Source organism: Ambystoma mexicanum, chromosome 2p (genome assembly GCF_040938575.1).
Source record: "Ambystoma mexicanum isolate Mex_15411 chromosome 2p, UKY_AmexF1_1, whole genome shotgun sequence".
NCBI lineage: Eukaryota > Metazoa > Chordata > Amphibia > Caudata > Ambystomatidae > Ambystoma > Ambystoma mexicanum.
The window spans coordinates 154,368,642-154,389,422 of record NC_090923.1 but is presented as its reverse complement, the minus strand read 5'-3'; the positions used below and the strand labels follow the sequence as shown (position 1 = coordinate 154,389,422).

Sequence of the window (20,781 nt, the reverse complement as noted above, 5' to 3'; positions counted from 1 at the left end):
AACATCATTTCTGTACTGACCGCTAAGCTGTATGACCACCTGTTTGTCATCTGCGTAGTTAGTATACTGCACACCTAGTTTAAGAGGTGCAGGAGAGGGCGAATGTACAGATTAAAAAGTAATGTCGACAGGCAGGAGCCTTGTGCGACACCACAGGTTTGAGAGATATGAGTGGAGTGGAGTGGAGTGGAGTGGAGTGGTGACACCTACACAAACCCTAACCATGCGAGGGCCCAGGAAGGAGGCGATCTAATATGATGCCATCGAGGAACAATTTGCGACCTCTCCGAGCCTGGTCACTAGTAAGCTGTGATCTACCAGATCAAAGGCTGCGGAGAGGTCAAGAAGCATCAGTAATGTGGCTTGATTCTTGTCAGCAATGCCCACCAGGGTGGACTTAAGGTCTAGCATGGCTGTTTGAGTTCCGTGCCGAACCCTATATCCTGACTGTCGAGTGCCGAGGATCTTGTGTTCTTCAACATGAGCCTGGAGTTGTTTTGTAGGCCAATTTGGCCAGTATCTTCAATATAAAAGGCATGTTGGTTATTGGCCTATAATTATCCTTGTTGGTAGGGTCTAGATTTTCTTTTTTTCAGCAAGGGTGTTATCCAGGCAGATTTGAGCGCATCTGGTACCACACCTTCATCAAAAGATATGTTTATGAACTTGGTGATCCAGGGTACTAGCAAGTCTGTCGATTCTTTGAAAATGTTTGTGGGACAGTCGTCGCCAGGGCAGGAAGTAGTTCTAAGATCTTGTATGACCTTGAGCACTTGCTTTTCAAAATAGTGGGAAAAGGAGAATTGGGTATTTTATCTTCATTGTTGTTGAGGTGTTTGACATTTTTTGTGGGTAGTGGTTGTGCTACATTGCTAAGGGCTTTATTGATTTTGTCTTTGGGAGTCTATTTTCGAAAGGAAAGCATCGTGGATGTCTTGGCACCATTTGGAATCTTTAGTTCTGTTAGTAGAAGTTGGAGGCTGGTCCTGAAAATCCAGTTAAGATTTTAAACATTTCACCAACATTGGATATAGCGTTTATAATTCTTTTTATTGTAGTGTGTGGCTTTGGTATTAATGATAAGTTTCTTGTATTCATGCATGGATTTTTTGTAGGCATCCAGTGTGGTGGTGTTGGGGTCCTTTCTCTAGGATCTTTCAAGAGCCCTTTTATTTTGTCTGGCCCTAGCAATATTGTCTGAGAACCAGGTGTTTTTTGTAGTTTCAGACTTGATGGATTTCATTTTCATGGGCGCTAGTTCATTCACAGCTTGTTTGATAGAATGAGTCAAGTGGTTAACTAAGGCGGAGGAGTCCGCTAAGTTAGTTATAGGTTGTAGCTTGGATGCTACTAGGGATGAGAATTTAGGAAGTGTCATGTTTTTCAAATTACAAGTTAGTTTTTGCAAGCGCGGGTAGGTGTTGAGTTTAGGTGGGGGACCTGGTAATTACATTTTTGCCTGGATAAGAGTGATCAGACCATATACATGGTGTAACCAAGATGTCAGAAATGGTAGCATTTTGTGAGATAAACCAGTCGAGTGTGTGTCCACTTTTTTTGTGTGGGAGTTTTAATCCACTGAGTTAGTCCAATAGAGTTGATTGAGTACTCTAGACTGAGTCCTCTTTTGTCAAGTTGGTTGTTGGCCCAGTAGTTAAGATCGGCCATGATAAGAGGGCTTTTACTTTTACTAATTTGTGTTATGAGGTCAATGATTTGTTCTTCGAAAAGGGGCATGTCCTTGGGTGGCCGATAGATGGTGGGTACATTAAGAGATGTATTAGGGGACGTCTTAATTTTAACACAGATTCACAGCCATCAGATGAATTGTGTGGTAGTACTTGACAGTTTAGGCTGGAGTTGCACATAAGTGCCACTCCGCCACCTTTGCCCTGAGAGCGATCTGCTCTAAAGAGAGTATATTCATCTGGGGTTGAGAGGGTTGCTTGAGTATGCAGGTTGGAATTAAGCCATGTTTCAGTAATGCTGAAAAAATCAGGGTTGCAATCATTGACATGGTCTGCAATTTCAATGCCATGTTTATAGAGAGATCGAGTGTTGAGCAAGGAAAGGGACAATACTAAACGAGGCGCAATGTTAGAAGCAGTTTCACTATTTGCATGCGCGGTTGTGTCTAAGCACATGGTTAAATATAGTATACACTACTCACTAGGTCCTCTAAAAGTGTGTGAAAGTCGGACTTACTATTGAGGTTGCTTGACGCACAATCAAGATTTTCTGGAGAGCGTGGGAGCCTAGCAGGGAGTAGGAGCCAGCGAGCTGCGGCTGGCACGTCCCAGAAGCGCAGGCGCTGAAACGCCTGGAGTTCCTATTTATCCACTAGGATTGTGGGTAATGTAGTTCTTGCACACCGTTCACAACATACACTCGTGAGAGTTCTTGCTCTCTTAGGAATAAAACACACACAAAGCTTGGCAATGATAGCAGGCGCGAGCAATAAGGAGCCTAAGGTTGCAGCATTCAAGGTTTACAGTTGCTTTAAACAAGATTTGCAAAATAACAATTAAATGCGCAGCTGTCTGGCAAAGAGAAAATACTTCGCGAATACCTACAAAGACTTATCTCATTAAGTCCTTCCTTAGTCTATAGCATGATTATTCTCTGTGGCAGACGAGGGGACCGTAGTGGTCTAGGTGCCAGCTGTAGGCAGGTCCGGATATGGTTCAGTTGTGGGAAAGTCCAAGTTATAGAGGATATCTACTTAAACAAGTAAGTATTAGCTTCAGAGTTAGTCAAAGTGTTCATTGACATCGCAGAAGGCTTCCTATATGCATCTCAGCATTAGGTTCTGGGCAAGTGGTATGGGCAAACTCCCAACCACACAGATCACCCCGTCATCCTCACAGAGTGCATACCAAACGTAAGGTAAGTATTACCCAAGCCCACACAGTACCTTAGAAGAAAATAAGATCTTTAAAGTGGATGCCTTCAGGACGCAGAAGCACAGGATCTGGTCCCTGGATTCTTGGTCTGGAGATGAAAGAACTGGACAATGGATGGGACCTTGCAGCAACAGTCATCAGAGGAGGCTTCCAGCAAAGATTTCTTCATTGATTCTCGCAGTTCTGCGAATTTGGCACCTTTTTATAGCAGCCATATGAAGAGCGAATATTACCGGTCAGATTCTCTTCACTCTCGGTTCTGTATTCTGGTGAAGGGGACTTCAGGGATTCGAATCTTGTCTCGAGAGGTCCTGTAGGACTCCACCAAAGATTTCAGACGAATTCAGACTTCGGAAGACCATGCACTGCCCTCAGGCCCTAGATCTTGGGCATTGGCAGTTTGCAGCCCAGCAAGGTCACAGCACATCGTGGGATGGCTGAAAATGCAGGTGGTCTTGAGACTAGTGGATCTCACCAGCCTATGGGCAGGAGTCATCGCATTCGGGGCCCCAGGTAGATTTGGAAGGAAGGATTACACAGCAGGCTCTCCGGTCACTGGAAATCGCTACCGGCTTCTTATCTTCATCTTCCTCTTTGGAGTCAGCTCCAGTAGTCGACTTGTCAGCAGTTTCCAGGTTCGGAGATTTAACAGGAACTACAGCACAACTTCTGCAAACTCTCCCTGCAGTTTACAGAAAGGGGCAGTTTGGCTGTCCAATAAGGACAGCCAGACCCCCATTGGGACTTGGTTCCTTTCAGGCAATGTGAAGGACAAAGGGCTGCAGAGTTTTGGACTTCTCCCTCGCTTCCTGCCTTCTCAGACATTGGAGCCTTGGCAGGGAATACAAAACTTCAACCAAGGCCGTTGCCACCTAGAATGACAAAGACCTCAGAAACAACAAGCAAATGAGAAATGGCGAATAGAGGAGCCCACCGTTCTACCAGAATGGCGACTGCCCCTTCAGTGCATTACTGAGGCTGATCTAACAGCCTGCAAGTAAAGACTAAATAGTCACTAATTTAAAACCACTGCCACCAACCATTCAAGTACACTTGCAATTGTAACAGAAATGTTACCAGGAAACTAAGAAAGGGGATACATTGTCCCCCCAGCACTCCGCATAAGGTGGGGTGTGCTGGCTGTCTTAAATTAATTCAAATGGGATGTGTATCCCACTTTACTTCTTGGGAACGGTAGTTCACCCAAGAAATAATAAGAGAATTATAAGGAAGCCATTGCATTTAAAATACTGTGTGCTGCCATAGTACATTAGTCAGTATAAAGCTATAGGAAACTAGAACTCCAATCACACACTATGGAGAGAGCTAAACATGTCACCCATAAAAAGAGTAGATGAGAGGGGAACAAGATTCCCACTCATCTGGGCACAAGGTAGAATAATTACCAAGTCCAAGCAAAATGTTCTGGGGTTTAAACGGGTCAGGAAGATTCATCATAAATATGAAAATCTTACCCAACACTGTGCTCTCCTTGTTTCTTCCTGCACTGTACTTAAACCTACCGATTATGTACACTTGCTGCACGAGTAATTTACATTTCTTTTCTTTTCCCAGGAGACGTAGGCAGCACTGCTGTGCTGTTGTTAGGGTACTTAAACATTTGGGCACCACAAATCATGATTTTTCTGTTATGAACATCAATATTCTAATCTTTTTGCTTAGCCATATGTTTGGAAAGCACCTATGGCGGTAGGAGTCTGATTGGCATTTCAGCCATTCATGCATTGTTGCCTGCACATGTGAGTAATGGAACTTTGGCCTTGCCCAATATTGGGATAACTGCCACTACAACATTCGCCTAGGTTTATAAATTGTCAAAGTTTAAACGTAACTGGAGCTGGTGCACATTTTTAAAGAACCCTCTTCTCGGCCTGCTCATGTTTGCTTTCTCCAATAGGACCAAATCGAACGTGGCTGATCTTGTTCTTATGTATTTAATAACTGTTCACATTAAAGGTTTACGTGACTTGGGATAACTTCATAAAACATGAGGCACTTGATTTAAAAAAAAAAAAGAAATGTACACGTTGTCCCTATAACACGCTATTGTGATTTATTACGCAGTTTCAATCGAGGCTTATGGAAAAGCCATTGCCTACGTCCATCACGGAGTACAAGAGTCATCCTCTATATGTCTTGAAGAGGCATCTACTCAAATACGAGGCCATTTACCCTGAAACGTCTACCATTTTAGGCTACTGCAAAGGAGAGGCTGTGTACTCCAGGTGAGAAACTGAGGGGGCCCCTTCTCCATAATTCTTTGTGTTTGATATTCGTCTTTGTAATTACTTGTCACAGCATCATATTACACAAAACTATTAATTTGAAACCTGGTGTCCGTAATGGCAGGATGAGGACAAAGTTAAATTAAAAGAATAACTCGTAATTTATAGAAAATTGTGATGGCGTTATTTATGATAATTTTGTATTTACGCACCTGAAAGCCATTGTAGAAGGGTCATGCGAATTCGGAGTCTGTACACCTTAATGTAAGAGTGCTATAACCCTTTATTGAAGATTTGTAAAGACGTAAGTGGTATGATAGGCCTCCACAATAGTTGTACCTTTCATCAACCAACTGAGCAATGTTCCCAAAGGGAAATGGCAGGACCGGAAACGCGCCCAAGTAATCTGTTCTGCAAATACTTGAAGTGGCACCTCTTTCTCCAGTCTCTACTCACACATTCTTTACTTTAATGTGCGTGGGACACCCCAACAACCCTCTTATCTCCTGCCAGGCCCCCTCCTTCCCCACACCAACACCCTCTCAACCCGTACCCTACCTCTCTCCATCCACATCACACTCCTTAACTGCTGCTCCGTCGTCCTTTCTGTCTCTCCACCAGGCATGTGTGAAAGGTTCTTGGAGCTATTTCCCTACAGGCCGCAGTGCAAACAAATCGGCTTGTTAGGGACATTGCCGAAGTGGGCAAATTGCACAAGAAGTATATGCTCCATTGCAACTCATTGTTGTATGATTGACCACAGAGGAGGTTGCTATTCCTAGTTTTCTGTCTTATGGACCCAGTCAACAGACAAAGAAATAAAAGGTATTTGGAAACAATATCTAGCTTTTTGATAATCTCTAAAAGGATTTTACCACTTGGGTTGCCTTGTTCCTTTCTTCCATCTCCCCACAGTCAGCTTTACGCAAAGTCAAACTAACAGAATATCCTTGTCTTGGACATGGTTTTAGAAAGCCCATCAGAATGTAGTCTTCAGATTCAGTATAGAGTTTCTGATTAATCGCTTGGCATCTATGTGTAGGCTCATTAAAATGTGAAGCCTCCGCGTGTGGCCACCGGATGTCTTGTGTCGTCTTGCTCCCAGAACTCTGGGCTTTGGCTGTCGCTAGCCCTATGGTGATGTTATGGGTGGGTCTTTGACTGCACTTATCTCAGGGCCATCCTACCGCTCTATAAAGACATTTTTGGCACCCAATGATTTATAAACAGCAACTCATTACTACAGAACAGGTTGGCTTGATAGTTTTAACTGGTCAGTTTCTTCAGACAATAGAGCGCAAACGTTTTAGCTGACCTATGTATGATTTTAATTAAAACGGTTGCATTGGTGCTTGGAAGGATTCCCACCCTTACCGTGTTTCTCCCTCTCTACCTTTCTGTACAGAGACTGTGTGCATACACTGCATTCCAAGGACACCTGGATGAAGGATGCCCGCGTTGTGGCACTTGGGGAGGTACCATACAAGGTAAAAAAGTGCTAGATATCCAAGCCAGGTGCTCGTTGACCTCTTTTTGCCATTTGGTTTCGGCTTACAGTATTGATTGTAGCCACAGTCTTGAAGAAATTAAACTAAGCGTTTTGGAAAGTTGCATGCTTTAATACTGGCCAACTTCTCCTTCTACGTCTATCCCCTTGAACGTAATGCATTTCCTGGAGGAGAAGGTGGTTGCACATTGTGTAATTTCTACTCTACGGATATGGCTGGTCCACACTGTAAATCTATCCGGCTGATCGGCTTAGGAAGCATAAACTGTGTCTTTCTCCCAATAAAGAAATGCGGTATAAATCTAGGTAAGGAGGATGTATGCGAGATATATGGTGCACATTGAATATGGTAAAAATGAAAGGCTACAGAAGTAGGCACATTTGAGATGAGATCCAATTAAATTAATTTAAGCTTCCTAAGGATTTTTACTTCACTATGGATCATGAAGACATTAATTTTAGGAATTCATATGTCCTTTGTACTGTCATTCGTCACTTCAGTGGAGTTTAATTAATTACCAGATTATTGTGGTCTTCAACCTGATGGATGTTTTTATTTGAGTGAGTTTATACATTTGTTAGAGTAGATTTCCATCTTTGTGTTTGAAATTCTCTCCACCTATGAGTCCCCAGCACTTTTTGCTGGACTCTTGGATTTTTGACTGATTCTTCTGAGAGAGTGAATCTTTTTCCGCACTCGCTCATTCTGTAACTGTTCAAGGAAACTTTTTTTCCACTTTTTGGTATTTATTTGTGGAGTCATGCTTTCCTCCAATTTTAAAGACATCTACAATGTACTAAAGCAGCACACTGCACTTTTTGTGCAGTGTTGCTGGAGGATCTTAGAGCTTCCCTGTGATTGTTATTGCTTCACTTGGCGAGCTCTTAAAGTTACCAAGGCAGGGGAATACTTTTTACCCTACCTATTATTTTTATTTTGCTGGATCAGCACACCCCACCTTATGTTGGGTGCTGAGGGGATCCAATGTATCCCTTTTCTCGACTTGATTACTGTGACGGGTCTATCAGTTCAGGCTGGTGGCAGTTTATCTTTTACACACCTTTTTGTCAACTTTCATCGCAAGCTGTCTTAAAAACTGCGGTAGGGGACACAAGGGACACCATTTGTCCAAAATGGTGGCTGTACTTTTTTAAGCCCTGAAAAATATGGCATGTCCTTTCTTATGTCTTCTACCCTGCTAGGTGGGGTAGTGTCCTCGTGTCCCTATGCCTTCGTCAGGCTTCCCTTGGCAACCCCGCAAGGACCCTTTGAGTGACGGGCAGGACAGGAAGTGCGGGAGGTCGACCGAAACTCGCCTGTCCTTTGTCCTGCAGTATGCCTGAGAAAAACCAGTTCAGATGGGAGGCCGGCTGTCCCAATTGGCCAGTCAATCCCTAAGCTAGAATGGTAAATGGAATACGATTGGTAAATCCAGAGGCCCTGGAGCTGAAACTCAGAATCTGAAGAACAACGAAGGACGACACCAGCAAATTCCGGCAACCACCAGCGCCTGCTGAGTTACGGCTGTTGTCCCGACCTCAACTTCTAAGCGACAGGGAAGATACGAAGACGACTGTTTCCTCCTTTTGGATTAGTGAGCCTAATCAATCCCAAGACGAGCAGCATCTTGCACCATCCCTTGAAGAGCTGTGACCTGTGGCTGCAATTAGCTAATACCCTGGGACCTCGGCTGCATCGCTGTGCATAGTCTCCTGAAGCACAGTTTCGCCTGAATCTTTGTGGGCATCCTTGTTAGTCCTCCGTGACCTGATCCAGCTCCCAAAAGTCCCCTTAACCAAGACGAGGACCAAGAAACCGAGAAGAGTCGCCCGCTGCGACAACCGTCCTTCAACTGAGCCTGAAAAAGGCACACAGGCCAGAACCACGAAGATCCTTTGCTGGGTGTCCTTCTGCACGAACGATATCGGCAGATCCACTGAAGTCCATTTCTTCTGTCGCCAAGACCGAGAAACCAGTGACTGGGTATGCTGTCGCCTCACTGCTGGAACCATCCTGCAGCAACTGTTTCTTCACCTGAAGGTACTGTCCTACCCCTGGTACAACTTACCTGCGAGTTGCTTGATGCTGTGATCCTGGGGCCTACAGATAGACTTATATCGCACCCCTCCAGGTCTCGCGTAGAGTTACATTGAGGTGGCTCACCCATTGTACTCTAACCCTGCCTTAAGACACTGGTCCTAGGGGCAAACCAACAAGGGAACCCTCTGATTCCCTTGCCTTTGTAGAACTAACTTCGCTGCAATAATGGAACAAAAGATGCCATACTGAAACATTTACCCTGCATTCCCACCATTCCTGCTCCACTCCAGGCCACTGGTGGGCCAGTGTTGGGTGAGGTTTGCATGCAGTACCCTCTTGGAACACTACAAACTATGACTACAGGTATAGTAAACCCAACCTTTGCTATAAGCTTGTACTACACAGTTTTGGTAGCGTGTGGAGCAGCCAGGCTTATCTCGAGAGGGGTCAATGTGAGCTGTAGGGGAGTTACACAGATTCACAGTGACAAGTATTCAAATAAACTCTTACACTCAAGGACTCTTGAATAAACAATTATTAATTTATCAGTCAGTTAGAATAAGCCTTCTTCAGAAGGGAGCAATATAATAGTAACACACAAATAAACTTCAGTACTGTACACTCTTGGCTTCTAAAACAGTAAAGACCCCTTTGGGATGGCTCACAGACACAACCTACACCCTCAGGTGACTTCAATAGCTAGGGTGCTGGGGACATTAATATCTTACTGTTGGCATTTAGAATACTGTTATAAGTTGGTAAAAGGAAAAGATTATTAGAACAAGAGACCACAAATATTCTTAAGCAGGCAAATACTTTTGGATCCCTTCATCAGAGTTACTCAGTATAATAAGCTAGGCCAAAGTCAATGGGAAAAAGTCTTATAAAGGATGAAACACTTCTGATGGATAAGTAGAAAAGTCTTTGCACAATGTTTCAGAAGTCTTTCAAGAAAAGAATCAAATGTAGGGCCACAAGCCGTTAGATCTCACTGTTCCTGGACCTCAGTCGTGGGGACAAGAGGGAGGACTTCTGGGGACTCCTGCAGTGGGACGGGCACCACTCGGAGCCGGCAATATTCAAATCAGTGGCTGTTCAGTGTTTCAGTTCCTCGCGTCTACTGCAAATACAACACTGCGGTACCCGAAGGTTGAAATGGACTTTACTTGCTTATTGGGTCCCACACTCTGTTGAGGGGGCTCAAGCTCAGTCAGTGTAAAGGCTCAGCCTCCGTTTACGGTCTATCTACAATCGGAACCGCACCCCAACCAAGCTGTGACCCGCCTTGGTGAGCAGTCGGGTATTTGCAAACTTGACGTCTTAGAACCTTTCTGTTTGTGCGCACACTGGTCAACCGCAGAGGCGATGATTTTGCTGGGCGCGTCCCGGATCTCGTAATGGCTCACTCCCCGACTTGCCAATGTAAACTTATAAAATATGACACATCCCAGTAGGGAATGAGACTAGGAGAACAGGTTGCAAGATTTATAAATCTTTATATAAAATTTGGCATCCAGAGAACTCTGCTGCCTTGAGAGCGCTCTGCCAAACAATACTTACATGGAAATATAAAGCAAAACCGCACCCTCGATGACGTCATATACATAGGGTTTACATTAGTACAGGATTGGTTGGGGAGCGATGTAACCTATTGTGGTGTAGGCGCTGCTTCGAGGGGATTGGGTCCTCCGACGTATTCCATATCTATGACATGTAATCACCATAGCTGTGCTGCTTCGGAAAATCTTCTGCGTCCTCCGTCGATGACTTCGATACGCCGCCTTCGAGGACCTCCTCCGACGGCCTATGTCACTGTATGTTATAAGTAGGACACACGACGCCCGTTGGCCCAGATTTTTCTGCGAACGTGTTCGCTTCGGAGATCTCGGCGCGCCTCGACTCTTTGGAGTTTCTGTTCTGTTCTTTCTTGGTTCTTCAAACCTGTTCGTATTGTGAAGTATATTCTTCGTGAAGATGTCTACCTCGTCTTCCACCCCGCGTCTGGGCTTTAAGAAGTGCGGGGACTGTGGGTCCAAGATGTCGGTGACGGACTCGCACGACGCCTGCCTCTGGTGCCACGGGGAGGCCCATGACACGAATGACTGTGTCGACTGCCAGTCACTCACGTCCAAATCCTTGCGGGAGCGCAAGAAGTTGTTGTCGGAAGGTAAGGTATCCAAGCCACGGAAGTCGAGGTCTGCGGGGCTTTCGACGGACGATTCGAGGGGCGACTCTCCGCATCGTCGTCGGAAGTCCAGTGGGTCCCTGTCCCGGAGTCGGTCCCGCCACTCTTCTGCCTCTTTGAGGCACTCCCGGAAGCGCCATCATTGGTCGCCTTCCCCGTCCTCATCCGATGACTGCCCATCGGCGGGTCGCTTATCCCACCAAGCATGCGCCGCTGGAGGAATGGGCTTCCTTCGGGAAGAAAATGTTAGCGATTCTCGAATTGCAGGGCACTGGTCTGTCCGCGCCTCCGAGTGGGGTCGGTCGTGATCGGTCGAGAGACACCGCTCGCACGCCTTTGGGCTCGGGTGGTCGGCACGATTCGCGGGAGAGGTCCTGCTTGGACAAGGGGAATCGTTCTCGTCATGCCCGGTCCAGGTCCCGGTCCTCGACGCACTAGAGACCGTGTGCACCTTTGGTGTCTTCGAGGAAGACATCGATGCCGGTGGCGCCGAGGTTGTCGACGGACTCCTTCGAGGCCCTGCCTCTAAAGAAGTCGTCAACGCCATTGGTGCCCAGGCTGTCGAGGGACATGCTCGGGGCTCCGGCCTCGAGGCCTGTGTTGAAGCCATCGATGCGGTCAGCGCCGCGTTCAGGATCGACGCCGATACACTCGATGCCTTTCGAGGCCGTTTCGACGGGGGTACCCCGGGGCTCAGTGGAACCCCCTAGAAAGGTTCTGGCCAAGGTCAAGCATGGCTTTGTTCCACATTCTGTGCCTTCTTACCGCCATCTTGAGTTTATTTCAGAGGTGGATGAGGGCTCTGATGATTGCGTTGGTTCCTGATACGGTGCCAGACGAGATTCTCTCGGGCCATAGCCAAATTGAGGACCTGCGGCAGTCCCTGCACGATGCCAGTGGCTGGACACCTCTCCGGAGGTGGAGTTTTGTATGCCTGAGCCTGGCACTCATGCCGACTCCTCATACCGGTGCCTTATGTCTAGGGTCACCGAGTACTTGAGATGGTCTGCTCCCCCCAGGGGATTTTCTTCAGGATGACCTTACGGATACCCTCGACCAAGGTCCACCAACTGACCCGGTACTGCCGTTCCATATGGCTCTACAGAGGAGGGTGGTGGCGGGTCGGACTGCTCCGGAGAATCTCCCGGCAGTGGGCAAGTCTTTGCCGCGAAAATACCACCCAGCCAGTAGTGACCCCTGCTACTTGACCAAGCACCCCACTCCGGAGAGTTGGTGGTGCATGCGGCTGCGGCCCCAGCAAAGCAGGCGTCGTATCCTACCATCCCTCCTGATAGGGATGACAGGCGGCCAACTCCGTATGTGCCTTGTCACGTTTCACGCACACTCTGTGGAACTGTTTCATTAACGGCTGAACATATTTCCGAAGGGGACTGACGGGATGGTTTCCTTGCCATGGTTCAGGATGGCAAGGATTCCATGTATGAGGCCGTTCAGTCGGGTTTGGACATGGCAGATTGCGTCAGCCGGTCCATGGCGGCGAGCGCCCTGATACGCAGGTTTGCGTGGTTGCGCAAGTCGGGGTTTGCTCCTGATGTGTAGGCCCGGCTCCTCAACATGCCCTTTGACGGGGAACATCTTTTTGGCAGCAAGGCTGACGAGAGCCTTGAGAGGTTGCAGACCTCCAAAGCTGCAGCGAAGTCGTTGGGCGCTGCAGTTCGCCTCCGCCTTTTCATCCCAGCGGACAGCAATGGAGGGGAGGTTCCTTTCGTTATTACTCATCCTTTGGTAAAGCGAGAGGAGCTGCCAGTCAAAGGGGCCACCGTAGGAGTGCCAGAGGTGGAAAACAAGGTACTCGAGGTTTGAACAAACTCCTCGGGAAGGACAAGTTCAAGATGGTTATTCTCTCTAAAGTCCTCCGGGCTCTTCAACTTCAGGACTGGTTGGTGTCTCTCGACCTCAAGGACGCTTATTTTCATGTGCCGATACATCCAAAGCACAAGAAGTACCTGAGGTTCGCGGTTGGCGACTCGCACTTTCAGTTTCGGGTCCTGCCGTTCGGATTGACCTCTGCCCCCAGGGGCTTCACCAAGCTCATGGTAGTGGTGGCAGCGCACCTCAGGAAAGTGGGGATTCACGTCTACCCCTACCTGGACGATTGGTTGATCAGGGCACGCTCTCCTGGGCAAGTCCTGGATCATCTGTCAGTCACCTGCCACTCCCTCCACAAGTTGGGCTTCTCCCTCAACTTAAAGAAGTCCCATTTGACACCAACTCAGAGGCTCCATTAAATCGGAGCTGTGCTCGACACGTCCCTGGGGCAGTGTTTTCCTCCCCAGGTGAGAGCTAATCACATTCAGCAGATGGTGCACAAGTTCTTGCCCAGAGTCTCCCAGCGTTCGAGTTGTTGAGATTGCTCAGCCTCATGGCATCCTGCAGTCTTCTGGTGCCAGAGGCCAGGTTGTGGATGAGATCTTTGCAATGGGCACTCAAGCTCCAGTGGTCTCAGTCCTCCGGCAGGTTGTCGGACCCTGTTCAGGTGCCGTCCTCGGTCGCCCAGGACCTTCTGTGGTTGGCCGTCGAAGACAATCTGATGAAGGGGGCTCCATATTGGCTACCGTGGCCGGAAGTGACGATCGTGACGGACGCATCCCTCACGGGATGGGGAGCTCATGCCAACGAGTTGACAGTCGGCGGTCGTTAGTCTCCGGAGTCCAGACTCCATATCAATCTGTTGGAGCTGAGGGCCATCAGGCTAGCCCTGAAGGATTTTCTGCCGACTTTGCAAGGGAAGAATGTCCTGATCCTGACGGACAACACAGGGGCCATGCACTACCTCAACAAAAAGGGGAGGGCAGGGTCACTTCCTCTGTGCAGGGAGGCGATAAAGCTCTGGTTCTGGGCAATCGAGCAGGAAGTTTCGATCTCGGCAGTTCATTTGGCCGGAGACGAAAATGTGATGGTGGACGCTCTGGGCAGGCAGAGCGCGATCTCTTACGAGTGGGAGTTGGCTCAGGAGATTCTCCTGCAGATCTTCGCCCTTTGGGGGACCCCTCAAGTGGATCTCTTCGCCTCCAGTGTCAACCGGAAGTGCGAGAGGTTCTGCTTGCGGGAATTTCCTCCAAAAGGAGCCTTAGGAGATGCGTTTGTGGTGGAGTGGTCATTCCCACTGCTGTACGCGTTTCCTCCAGTCCCCGTCATCCCGCAAGTACTGCAGAGGTTACGGAGGTTCGGTTCCCGGATAATCCTCATTGCTCCAGCGTGGGCCCGGAGGACGTGGTACCCGGACTTTCTCGACTTGTCCATCTGCCCTCCACGTCGTCTTCCCACCCGAGACGATCTGCTCTCACGGGAGGGGGGTCAGGTTCTCCATCCAGAGGTCCGATCCCTCAACCTTCACGCTTGGTTTCTGAAAGATTGAGGTATAAGGATTGGGACCTCCCTGAAGACGTGATGGAGGTGTTGCTCTCGGCCAGATGGCCAGCTACAAAGTCCTTGTACCGTTGCCATTGGCCTAAGTTCTGCGACTGGTGCAGGGTTAAGAATGTGGATCCTTTTGCATGTGACATTCCCATGGTTCTGTCTTTTTTGCTTTCTTTGGCCCACAGGGGCTTGCAAGTGGGTACCGTTAGTTAAAGGTTACCTGGCGGCGCTGTCCATATTTAAGCGCTCGTCTAAAGAGTGTTCCTATTTTAAAATTCCTTAAATTTCTCAGTTTCTGAAAGGGCACACTAATGTTTTCCCTCCGTCACCTTTCCAGGTGTCCAGTTGGGATTTGAACCTTGTTCTCAAGTTTCTGATGGGTGCTCCGTTTGAGCCTTTGCATTCATGCCCTTTGAGACTGTTAACTCTTAAAACTGTATTTTTGGTTGCGGTCACTTCCACATGCAAAGTGAGTGAGTTACAGGCACTTTCAGTTAAGACACCCTTCACTGTGTTTCAAAAGGACAGGGTTGTCCTTAGAGTTCGTCCTTCCTTTCTTCCGAAGGTGGTGTCGGAATTTCATTTAGACCAGAAGGTTGTTCTTCCGGCGTTTTATCCTCCTCCACATTCTGGTAAGGAAGAGGAGAGGCTCAATAGGCTTGATCCTAGGAGAGCGTTAAGCTTTTATATTTCACGCATGTCCCTGGTCAGAGTGGACGATCAACTCTTCATTGGTTACGGTGGAAAGCGTTTGGGACAAGCTGTGACGAAACAGACTTTGTCTCGCTGGATTATTCTGGCTATTTCTGAGTGTCACCGCTTGGCGGGTAAGGACCCACCTGTCAGCTTGCGGGCCCATTCTACCAGGGGTATGGCTGCCTCTACTGCCCTACAGAGGGGTGTTCCTATTCGTAACATCTGTGATGCAGCCACCTGGGCTTCGGTACATACTTTTGTACGTCACTACTCCCTCGATTCCATCCGTGGGCAGGATCTGGCCTTTGGCAGGGTGGTCCTTTACTCCGCAATTTGATTGGCCATTCTAAATTTCTGTTTTCTAAATTCTTTTCCCACCTCCTTGCATTGGTACTGCTTTGGGAGTCTGTCATAGATATGGAATACGTCGGAGGACCCAATCCCCTCGAAGAACAAGTTACTCTTACCTGGTAATGTTCTTTCGATGGGATGGTCCGACGACTTATTCCATATCGATCCCTCCCTGCCTTCCCCGCTACAGAATTTCTTATGCGATTGCAGCTTACGTTTCCGCAAGGCTTTGTGTGTCAGACTGCCAGAAGACTGGTGCCACACTTTCTGGGGAAAAAACTACAACTGAGGCTACGGGCGTCGTGCATCCTACTTATAACATCCAGTGACGTTGGCCGTCGGTGGAGGTCCTCGAGGGCGGCGTATTGACGTCATCGACGCAGACGCAGAAGATTTTCTGAAGCAGCACAGCTGTGGTGATTACATGTCATAGATATGGAATACGTCGTTGGACCATCCCATCAAAAGAATGTTACCAGTTAAAAGAGTAACTTGTTTTTTTTCCGGGTAGGCTGCCCAGTTGGCGGGAGGGTGAGCATCATGAGGTTCAGCTGCCTGTGTCCGGAAGTGGTGTGGGTTAGGTCACGGCGAGATAGAGTTGACACCAACTAAGCTGGCATGAGAAACTACCACTAAACATATAATAAACAACAATCATGGGTATACCTTTGAGTAAATCTTACAAACCTATAAATTGCATACACATGATTACATCATCTTTCATTGGGACTTTTATGAGGTACAGGACTTAGGGGGCTTGTCCTCCGTGATAACACGGGCGACTGGGCGATTCTTAGTACATCAAGGCGACTGGGGAGTATATGATATGATATGCCATTTATAACGCGCCTATACACAAGTGTTTCAAGATGCGACGTGGCAAGGGAAGGGGAACAGAGGGAAGACCGACAACGATCCTACTAGGCCAAGTGTCATTCAGATCGCGCAATTCCCCAGTGCATGGGAAGTGGGAAGGAGAGAGTGTGAGGGGAAGAGGGAGGGAACAGTGCAGTAAAGGATAATAGAATAAATAACAATAAGTAAAGTATGGCCAGCAGCTGGCAAGGGTAAAGGGTAAGTGCAGGCATCAAGTGTCAAGTGCTGGTAAGGGACTGTAGGGCTACAGAAAAAACAGTCCCCAAGTGCAGGGTTGCAAGGAAGGCAGTGCAGGTGTGCAACTGGCGGGTGAGGAGACCTGGGCCCGAGATCATAGGGTGGCCAGGTAGCCAGTGCAAGTTCAGTTTCAGCCAGGAAATCGGCAGGGGGGGAGGAGGAGAGAAAGCAGAAGCAAAGGGAAAGGTTTTGAGGTGCTTCCGTAACCGGAGATAGTTCTCCTCAAGTTTCAGGGGGGCAGGAAGGCTGTTCCAGAAGGAGGCCCCCCACTGAAGAAAGATCTACCACCAACTCGTTGCTTGGAGAAGCGACTGACCCAGAGGGAGTTGGAGGCGGAAGAGCGAAGAGCTCGAGAAGGAAGATATTTAGGAAGAGAGAGTTGAAGGTGTTGAGGCCCATGCCCCAGAAGACCTTGTGAACAATGCAGAGGGTTTTGAACTTCATCCTTGCAGCCACTGGAAGCCAGTGCAGAGATTTCAGTCTTGGAGAGATACGATCCCTGGGCTTGAGGCCAAGGACAAGTCTCGCAGTCCTGTTCTGGATAAGTTGTAGAGGGCAGAGGGTGGAAGCAGGCAGATTTTGAAAAAGGCTGTTGCAATAGTCCAGCCTAGAGAGAACCAGAACTCTGGAGACAGTGAGCTTCTGAGGGAAGGAGAGGAAAGGAAGAATACCCCTGAGGAGGTGCAGCTGGTAGTGTGACTGCTTAGAGACATCAGAGATGTGAGGAGAGAAGGAGAGTGTGGAGTCGTCGAAGATGACACAGATGTTTTTTGCCACACATTGTGGGAGGAGGAAAAGGGCCAAGAGAGGCCGGCCAGAGAGTGACAGGAAAGGAGAGCGTGGGTGTGCCGATGAGGAGAATCTCGGTCTTACTGGCTTTAAGGCAGAGATCGTTAGCGTCACACCACTCCTGGATGGCGGAAAGGCAGTCAGATATGAGAGAGGGAGATGAGGTGGCAGAGGGTAGCATAAAAATGAACTGAGTGTCATCCGCATAGCAATGAAAGTTGGGGCATAGCACGGCAATGCGGTAGGCAAGAAGTGACATATGTTAGTTTTAGGACACAACATACTGCGACAGAGGTCTGGATTTAGTGGGGGCACTCTGGGGTGGGCTGCACAGCAGGGTCTGACGTCTGGTACATCAAGAGAATACCTTAGGAGGGCACAGGGTTACATTGGCAGTAATTTTCCAGCAGCGGGGGCAAGAGGGTAGGAGCAGGTTTGTGGAGATGGATGAGCTCCAAGGCATGGTACGAGCCGGTTCACACACAGGACAGTGACCACAGAGGAAGAGTGAGATGATGCATTTTACTATTTGTTTCAATTATCCCCGGCGCATCTGTGAGAAAGGGATTTGTGAGGCTTTCAGACAGTGGAAGAAAAGGTGGGGGCCATGAGCGTGCTGTGCGCAGCGCTGCAGAGGGGAGAGCAGCCTTTTCGTATTATCCGAGTGAGACCTAGTCCAAAGATGGAGTTGAGGGCACACAAAACGGAAGCCAAGTGCATCCTGCAATCGCCCCATTTATGCTAATCTGAGCATAAGGGCAATGGAGGCGTCCACCGCTAATGCGTGAGCAAGTGGTCCATATCGTGCAGAATGTAGGAGGGGGGCCCAAACTGCCCATCACTCCCACGCATCATTCCTGCTTCCTGGGAGTCCGGAGGATCTTCCTGGAGCTCTAGGCCAGCTTAAAAGCAACACACACAATCTCCACAATCTCTTGTTCCTCTCCCTGGCTATACGGTTTCCAGCAGCAACTCTGTGGAAATTCAACCAGCTCCAAGATGGATGTCCAGGTGGCTTACTTTGGAGTGGATTGGTCCCATCAACTCAAAGGGAGAAGTCGTCCTTGCAGGGGCCTTTCTGTCAATGTGAATTTGGAGTTTCAGCACAGCAGTAGAGCTTCACCGGGCAAACCAACGGTCAAGGAGTTGCAGCAGGTGTCCTCTTCAAGTTCTTCTTCGGTTCCTTCGTCCAGTGGTTGACTCTGCCTTCAGAGCCAAAAGCCTCACCTTTTATTCAGTTCTCTCCCATTAATTCCAGCCTAGCTGTCAGTCACCCAGTAGGGTGGCTGTCCTTGCTGGACAGCCAGCCGGCCATTACTATAGAGTGCATTTGGGTCTCCTAAGAGACTAAGCACAGGGAGTTTCGGGCACCTCCCTCACTTCCTGCCTACCCCAGACAGTGTGGAGCCAGAGGCGGGCTTCACTCGTGAGCCCGCCAAAGGCAAAGTGAACAAAGGGACCAAACCTGGTTTGGCGCGCAGAGTAAATCTCAAGAATGACCTTTCCACAACGAAATGGCAAAAAAAGACTGGGGCCATTTTGACAAAAATTGCACCATTGGGTGCTTTACTGTAGCTGCGAACGCAGCCCGCGGTAAACGCGCACCATGGTTGTTAAAACGAAACCACTGGCACCAGCCATTTATTGAGAAAAGGGTAACATAAAAATGTTACATGAGAAGCTAGACAAAGGGCATACTAGGTAACCCTCCAGCACCCTATTGTAAGCTGGTGTGTGCTGGGTCTAGAAAGTTACAAATGTAAGTAAAGTCAATTTCACTTTACTACTCTGGGAAACAGTAGTTTATCCGAGAGAAGGTATTTAAACCTTTGGGAAATATGAAAGACTTCCCTATGCTACTGCACTGAAGGTGTTGTGTGGCACAATGTAAAAGATGCCGCCTATGGCTCCATAACCAAAAGAAACACAAAGCTCAGAAATAACATTAAAATACACGAGAGAGTGGGAAAAGGGGTCTCCCTCTCTCCAGGTTAAAAACAATCAAGTCCTCAAAATGCAGCAAAGTTGCTGGGCGTCTCTATGGTGGAGGGAATTGGCACATTTCTGAGAATTCTCCCTAACACCCAGTGACCCAGCTGAACACTGAAAGACTTGGCATAAGATAGGGCTGGACTAATGAAGACCGGCTGGAATAAAGTTATTAAAGGTTATACACTTTTGGAACAGTTTGCACATATTTTTCATATGGTTTTGCTAACTGTTACTACCAATGCTATTCTAAAGTTACTACAACTGTGTTTTACTATCCAAAGAATATTACTTGTGTAATCTTACTGTTTTAAAGTATTTACTGAACTTGTGACTTATCCCCTTCTGCCTTAGTGTATATAATGCTTATTTTTGTTGGTAAGATCTAAGTGTATTAGTGTTTTCTTGACTAAGTGTATGCCCTGAGTTATTTGTACCCCTCTACAGCCCTCCTTCGTCCTCGCTCCTTAGACTAAGCCTGGCTGCTTGCCATTCTACCGAACCCTTGTGGTGTCCAGTGATGGTCTCCTGGGAAATGGCCGCCGGGGCGGCCGTATTTCCCAAAAATTCACCCTTGGTAAAATCAAACGCTTTCCCCAAATATTCTAGGATAGGAGTTTATAATATAAAATGATACCCCTCCTAGAATATTTGGGGAAAATGTTTTAGGGGTCAGAGAAATAAGTCGCCTCCCTGGCGACTTTTTCCAGGCAACATTATCACATTGTGCAACATTACATGGTACCACCCTTGTGTGGTTCGGGCCGAACCGAAGTAGTGAAACCCTGTTCACCCACAGGGTGGTCTCAGACAGTAACATGTGTAAACCTCTTAAAGAACTTCTATCATGTAAAAAGAACGAGCGAGAAGCTGCAGAAGTCCTGTTCTCCACATGGGATTTTTATTACTATTCACACTGAATATCTCCCTCTTGGGGGGGGTTCTTGTAGACTTTTTAAACTATGAACGAAACCCTTTCCATTCAAATCGATAATTCTCATTGCTGATCTCCCACCTCCTAAAAAGCACTTTGCTGCTAATTTCTAGCTTTGATGCAAGCATTCAATAAATCCAGGGTGGGAAGACCAATTAACAGGTCTGTTAAACTTGTAAACAGGCCCTTAAGACAACCAAGTTTCTCCTTCCTCCAAATTTACTGTGCAGTGAAAGACTGAACTCGTTCTTCACCATGCGGGGGAAACAAATACCAGCGACCTATCTGAAGCTCAGACTTTCTCAGCCATGCTCCTTCCTTTTGTTAGTGTTCTTTCCGTTGTGAGGATGTTGGGAGAATTTCCTTAAGCCCTGTGGCCAGGGTCTTTAGGTAGGTTTCCTTTACTTGGGAGTACCAGTGATATCTTTCATCGCACTAGGCTCTAAGTGGTAATGCGGCTGTCAGCCAAGGCCTAACTCTCTGGAGGTGAGTTCAGTGGTTAAAAGGTACAGTATACACTTCATTAATAACAAAAGAGAGCAAATCCACACACTATTTTTATTTGTTTTTATTTGCACTTGTAAAGCGTCTAAGCCCAGGGGCATCAAGGGCTGTTGCGAACCAGTTACACTGTACTTGAGGAGAA

The 20,781-nt window shown here is 47.7% G+C and overlaps 1 protein-coding gene across 1 annotated transcript in view; it reads left to right on the top strand.

Moving 5' to 3' along the window:
- XPC (XPC complex subunit, DNA damage recognition and repair factor) overlaps positions 1 to 20,781 on the top strand; it is a 296,222-nt gene that overhangs the window by 180,396 nt on the left and 95,045 nt on the right. Inside the window, exons 10-11 of the mRNA XM_069643405.1 lie at positions 4,989 to 5,149; positions 6,555 to 6,636. Of these exons, the coding sequence (XP_069499506.1) occupies positions 4,989 to 5,149; positions 6,555 to 6,636 (243 nt within the window). The remainder of the gene's footprint in view (positions 1 to 4,988; positions 5,150 to 6,554; positions 6,637 to 20,781) is intronic.